The sequence below is a fragment of the Nematolebias whitei genome, chromosome 22 (genome assembly GCF_014905685.2).
Source record: "Nematolebias whitei isolate Nwh7 chromosome 22, NemWhi1, whole genome shotgun sequence".
Taxonomy (NCBI): Eukaryota; Metazoa; Chordata; class Actinopteri; order Cyprinodontiformes; family Rivulidae; genus Nematolebias; species Nematolebias whitei.
In genome coordinates this window covers 719494-726393 of record NC_056519.1, presented here as the reverse complement: position 1 = coordinate 726393, position 6900 = coordinate 719494, and the positions used below count along the sequence as shown (strand labels likewise).

The following is a 6900-nucleotide window of genomic DNA, read 5'->3' as shown; positions in this document are numbered from 1 at the left end:
AGAGTCCAACCAGAGCCCAGCCAGAGTCCAATAAGAGTCCAATCAGAGTCCAATCAGATTCCAATCCGAGTCCATCCAGAGTCCAGCCAGAGTTCAATCAGAATCCAACCAGAGTCCAATCTGAGTCCATCCAGAGTCCAATCTGAGTCCATCCATAGTCCATCAAGTGTCCAACCAGAGCTCAGACAGAGTCCAATCAGAGTCCAGTCCAATTCCATCCAGAGTCCAATAAGAGTCCAATCAGAGTCCAATCCAAGTCCATCCAGAGTCCAGCCAGAATCCAATCAGTCCAACCAGAGTCCATCCACAGTACAGACAGAGTCCAGACAGAGTCCAATCAGTCCAACCAGAGTCCAATCAGAGTCCAGCCAAAGTCAAATCAGAATCAACCATTCCAATCTGAGTCCAGCCAGAGTCCAATAAGAGTCCAGCGTCCAATCCGTTTCCAATTAGTGTAACAAGAATCTACCCAGAGTCCATCCAGAGTCCAGTCAGAGCCCATCCAGAGTCCAATCAGAGTCCAACCATAGTCTAGCCACTGTCCAGCCACAGTCCAATCAGAGTCCAACCAGAGTCCAAGAAGAGTCCAATCAGAGTCCAGCCACAATCCAATAAGAGTCCAACCAGAGTCCAACCAGAGTCCAGCCAGAGCCCATCCAGAGTCCAATAAGAGTCAAATCAGAGTCCAACCAGAGTCCATCCAGAGTCCAACCAGAGTCCATCCAGAGTCCAATCAGAGTCAAATCAGAGTCCAGCCATAGTCCATCCATAGTCCAATCAGAGTCCATACAGAGTCCAACCAGAGTCCACCCAGAGTCAAACCACACCAGATCAACTATCAGTCTGTTAGCAAAATATTTCATGGACCACTGAATGACTTCAGGACATAATCACTGGATCTATGTCTACAAATGATTCACTTTTAATTCAACCCAATTCAAGATGGCCACCACAGCCAGCTGACCTTAGAAATAAATTATATAAATCTGGGACTCAGTCAGATTTACAAATATGAATTAGGTGTGATAGTAGCTGAGAGTCATTCACTGGGGAGTGGTGGTGCAGAGGTTAGAGAAGGTGGACCTGTGATCGGAAGATCGCTGGTTCAACTCCCGGTACCGACACTATCAAAATGTGAGTGGGTGGGATTGGTGAAACACCCACACCTGTCTCCGCCCTCATTTGCTCCACACTGGGCCCTTGAACAAGGCCCTTAACCAACACATCTGCTCCCCTGGGTGTCCTAGATAGCAGCTCTCTGCTCCACACATAGGGCTGTGGTAGCTCGGTGTCTGTGGTTGCTTCAGGAAGGGCATCCGGTGTAAAAATAACTGCCATGTCTTTGTGCAACGTTCACTGTGGTGACCCCTGAAGAAAGGAGCAGCCGAAAGAAAAAAATAAAAGTAGCTGAGAGTCATTCACACAACACACTCTGAGTCACATGAAATCACACCTCGTGTAGTTTTGAAGGTTTCGCCAAAGAACAAACAAACAAACTCTGACGTCATCCTGAGATGATCTCAGTCTGAAGCGTGGCAATGAAAGGCAGCGGGTGATATACAATTAAAGACAGCGGGTGATATGCAATGAAAGATAGCGGGTGATATACAATTAAAGACAGCGGGTGATATGCAATGAAAGGCAGCGGGTGATATGCAATGAAAGGCAGAGGGTGATATACAATTAAAGACAGCGGGTGATATGCTTCTTCCAGTTCTTCCTCCGATTTTATCCTCAAATGGTGTCCCCATTGAGTTTGTTGATTCCTATAAATATTTGAGTATCTTGGTCGACTCTCATCTCTCTTTTAAGCTCCATGTGGAAAACTTGGTAAAGAAACTGAAAGTTAAACTGGGTTTCTTTTTCAGAAACAGATCCTGTCTAACCCTGAATGCTAGAAAACACCTTGTATCTGTGACTTTCCTTCCCTCCGTTGATTACGGTGACATTATTTACATGAACGCTCCTACAAGAACCCTGCAGATGTTGGATGCTGCAGATGTTGGATGCTGTTTATCATGGTGCACTAAGATTCATAACTGGCTGTAACTACCGTACCCACCACTGCACCCAGTATCCACTGGTTAACTGGACATCATTAACTTCACGCAGACTCTCCCACTGGTACATTTTCATCTTTAAATCACTTCCTGGTCTGCTGCCTTCATACATCTCCTCCTACATGTCTCTGTGTGAGTGCAGCTACAGCGTGCGCTCTCAGGACATCATTACCTGCAGTGTTCCCTCAGTGAGGACTGAACTAGACAAAAGGACCTTCTCCTACTCCGCTCCTGTTTCCTGGAATATCTTACAAAAAGATTTGAAGCTCTCGACCTTGACCTCTCTAAGTGGCTTTAAGAATCTGTTGGACTCCTGGCAGGGACCAATGCAGACATGTTCCTGTTTTTAGTTTCTACATTTGTCTTGGAATCTAGCTGTTTGTTTTTTTTGTTTTGTTACCTTTTTCCTTTTAGCCATCCTATTTGTTAAAATAAAAAAAATAAAAAAATAAATAAAAAAACTGTAGTATGAGTTTTTATAACTGCTTATTGTTGTTGCTGTTGTCCATTGTTGTCATCTTTCTTTGTTGAAATCAGGTCTCTCTTGTAAATGAGTCCTCGAGGCTCAATGGGATTTACCTGTATAAATAAAGGTTGATTGATATGCAATGAAAGGCAGCGGGTGATATACAATTAAAGACAGCGGGTGATATGCAATGAAAGATAGCGAGTGATCTGCATTCTGTAATGGACTGTTTGGCCTTGAATTATTTAGAGGAATGTCAAAGTGAATGTCCAGTGACCGTGCAGCACGTGTCCCAGTTTATGGTTTGAAAACACACACACACACACACACAGCTGTGCACTCCATTATGATGTGCCTCTGATTAAGGCTGTGCCCTGCAGTCGTGTAACGAAGAGCCAATTAAAAAGCCAATTAGGGTTGTTGGTAATAAAAGAGGCTGAGTCAGTCGTCGAGCTCCCACAGTCACACCAAATGTACACTGTTTCTCCAACTGTGTCCTGAAACCAGTTCTGCTTTCAATGAGACTGCATATCACCCCATCCTCATCTGAGGTCACAGCCATTTTGGAACAAAGCTTGACAGGTACATCAGAGAGTGGCAGTTTTTAGGCAGGCTGTGATTTAGCTCAATGTCTGTGAGATTAACTCAATTTTAGCCATTGTTGTGTGTTTTTATGAATCCAGGTGACTGTGGCAGCCATCTTGACAGTTGTAGATGTACATTCAAAATTTACTTTCTGCAAGTTTCATTGAACTTTGTTCATGAGTTTTTTATATATTTTGCTAACAGAGAGACACAAATATAGCTTTAAAAAGTGTTCGCTCCCCTTTGAGATATGTGTCATAAATCAGTCATGGTTTATGTAGTTTGGCAAACCATCAGATGGCTGAGGAGGGGAAAGCAGCACTTTACTAACACTGTGTTCAGTGAAGGTGGGCTGCTGTTGACCTCAACCAGTGATGTTGTCGGGAGGTGGAAGGAATACTTCTTGGACCTTCTCAATCCCACCATTCATTCAACCACCAGTATGTCTTCCATGGAGGAAGCAGAGTCGAAGGGACTTTGGGGTTGATCCGTCCATAACCGTGGCTGAGGTCGCCGAGGTAGTTAAAAAGCTTAGAGGCAGCAGGGCTCTGGGAGTGGACAAGATTTTCCCTGATTTCCTTAAGGCTCTGGATGTTGGGGGGCTGTCCTGGCTGACACACCTTTGCAACGTAGCGTGGACATCTGGGGCAGTGCCACTAGATTGGCAGACTGGGGTGGTGGTCCCCCTCTTCAAAAAGGGGGACCAGAGGGTGTGCTCCAATTATAGGGGCATCACTCTCATTAGCCTCCCTGGTAAGATCCATTCAGGGTACTGGAGAAGTGAGTCCAATCATTGGTTGAACCTCAGATCCAGGAGGAACAATGTGGGTTCTGTCCTGGTCATGGAACACTGGGCCTGCTCTTTACCCTAACTAGGGTCCTCGAGAGGTCATGGGAGTTTGCCCATCCAGTCTACATGTGTTTTGTGGACTTGAAGAAGGTATTCGACTGTGCTCCTTGGGGTACACTGTGTGTGTGTGTGTGTGTGTGGGGGGGGGGGGGGGGGTGCTGGGCGGTGGGGGGGGGGGGAGTAGGAGCCCATTGTTAACGGGCTATTCAGTCCCTATACAAGCGGTGCGAGAGTTTGGTTCTCATTGCCGGCAGTAAGTCGGACCCCTTCAGGGTGGGAGTTGGACCTCCAGGGCTGCCCATTGTCACCGATTCTGTTCATAACTTTTATGGACAGAATTTCTTGGTGCAGCCATGGGGCGGAGGGTTTCCGATTCGTTGGCCTCAGGATTCCATCTCTGCTCTTTGCAGATGATGTGGTCCTGTTGGCGTCATCATGCTGTGATCTTCAGCTCTCACTGAAGCGGTTCACAGCCAAGTGTGAAGCGGCTGGGATGAGAATCAGCACCTCCAAATCTGAGGCCATGGTCCTCAACCAGAAAAGGGTGGATTGCTCTCTTCAGGTTGAGGGTGAGGTTCTACCTCAGGTGGAGGATTTCAAGTATCTCGGGGTTTTTTTCATGAGTAAGGGAAGAATGAAGCGTGAGAGTGTCAGACCAATTGGTGCAGCATCTTCAGTATTGTGGACTCTACCGGTCCATTGTGGTGAAGAGAGCTGAGCTGTAAGACAAAGCTCTCTGTTTACCGGTCGGTCTACGTTCCTCCCCTCACCTCTGGTCATGAACTCTGGTTAGAGACCAAAATAATGAGATTGTGGATACAGGAAGTTGAAATGAGTTTCTTCTGCAGGGTAGCTGGACTCTCCCTTAGAGACAGGCTGAGAAGTTCAGTTATCAGGAGAGACTCGGAGGAGAACCAGCAGTCACATGCTGAAGTGTCCCTGGGCAAAACACTGAACCCCTCATTTCCTCTGATGTGTGTTCCGTCAGTGTATGAATGTGATCTAAAGATCTGATTAGTCTTTGTAGAGATCTAGTAGTGGAGGTAAATGAGGACAAAGAATATAAGATCTTTGAGTTTCTTAATTACACAGAAAGGTTCTGTGTAAATACAGTCCGTTCCTGATGGTCACCTGCTTCAGCATCTCCTTCTGTGTTTTTGCAGGGACCTTCTGCATCATCTCCCTGTGTACCTGCGTTGCTGGCATTAACTTTGAGCTGTCCCGTTACCCGCGGTACCTGTACGGCCTGCCAGACGACATCGGCCACGGCTACGGCTGGTCCATGTTTTGTGCCTGGGGAGGCCTTGGCCTCACCCTCATTGCTGGTTTCTTTTGCACCCTGGCTCCCTCTGTCCAGCCAATACCCAGATCCACCTGCCCCAAATCCCGGCAAGAAAATGGCACCGTCTGCTAAAGCTGGCAACAACAAGAAGACCAACCGAAGCCGCCAGTGGATCACAAACAGGAAATAAAGTGTTCCATGTTCTCATCCATCTGATCATCTCCACTGTGTCCTGGTTCAGTTTGTTTTTATGTGTTTGAGTGTTTCAATGATCGGTTATCTTAAAAATACAAGAGCAAACTCAAGAACTTAAGAAATCCTGTTGAAGACAAAAGTCTAACCCGTGCTTGTTTTGTTGTTGTGGAGCAGATGCTGAACTGGACCATGGACTGTCCAAAGGGTTTACACAATGAAGGACAAAGAGTGTGTAGCCCTGAGTCTGGATCGAAACGTTCAGGTGGACATTGGTGTTCAGACAGAACACTTCTGAGAACTGGCCCAGTGTGGTTCTGTCAAGAGAGGAACAATCAGGTTGTTGAGGTCCACTAAAGATCTCAGGGAGGTTCTTCAAAGACCTGTCAGACAGTTCGCAGGACTGGACAGAACCTTGTGGGTTCATGGTTGTTGGACATGAGTGGATGTGAAATATTACTGCCTGTGCTCTGTTCAGTCCCGTGGAACGGGCGAGCAGTGAGGAGATCCACGGCCTCCACCATTCTACATGTTTGTACAGAACCAAAACAACAACCAGAACTCAATCATCTTGATTCCTGTGTAGGTGTTTTCAGCTCCATCTGAAGATCCTACAAGCCATTCAGCATTTTATACTTTTTTTATTCATTGTGTATTTGGTGTTTTATTGAACCTTCATGTTGATCGAGTGTTCATTCAGTGCAAAGGTTATGGACTGGTTCCGCTCATACTGGTGTGTGTGTGGGTATAATGGGGAACCGATTTGAAGTCTTTGTAGAAAAATATAAAATTAAAAGCACTAGAAGAAAGCGAAGCCCCAGAATGATGGTGAAGAAACTAGTTTTTGGAGATCAGGGACACCTTGTTCAGATCAGTACCCTGCTGGACTCCAGGCTCCTGGATGACGACCTTGTTAAGATCCAAACACGACAGAACATGCACAGATGACATCACAGAACCATCTCGTCCCAACTGAGCCTTTGATTAGTTTATTGTGAAGGGCCCCAACATCTGTCATCTACAGTGAATGGCCCCAACATCTGTCATCCACAGTGAAGGACCCCAACATCTGTCATCTACAGTGAATGGCCCCAACATCTGTCATCTGTAGTGAAGGGCCCCAACATCTGTCATCCACAGTGAAGGACCCCAGCATCTGTCATCCACAGTGAAGGACCCCAGCATCTGTCATCCACAGTGAAGGGCCCCAACATCTGTCATCTGTAGTGAAGGGCCCCAACATCTGTCATCCACAGTGAAGGGCCCCAGCATCTGTCATCCACAGTGAAGGGCCCCAGCATCTGTCATCCACAGTGAAGGGCCCCAACATCTGTCATCCACAGTGAAGGGCCCCAGCATCTGTCATCTACAGTGAATGGCCCCAACATCTGTCATCTACAGTGAATGGCCCCAACATCTGTCATCCACAGTGAAGGACCCCAGCATCTGTCATCTATAGTGAAGG

The 6900-nt window shown here is 46.7% G+C and overlaps 1 protein-coding gene across 1 annotated transcript in view; it reads left to right on the top strand.

Annotated features, from left to right (window-relative positions):
* The window catches only part of tmem178b (transmembrane protein 178B), a 40761-nt gene extending 35252 nt beyond the window's left edge, over positions 1-5509 (top strand). The window contains exon 9 of the mRNA XM_037695977.1: positions 5125-5509. Within this exon, the coding sequence (XP_037551905.1) occupies positions 5125-5375 (251 nt within the window). The 3' untranslated portion in view covers positions 5376-5509. The remainder of the gene's footprint in view (positions 1-5124) is intronic.
* Positions 5510-6900: the final 1391 nt, after the last annotated feature.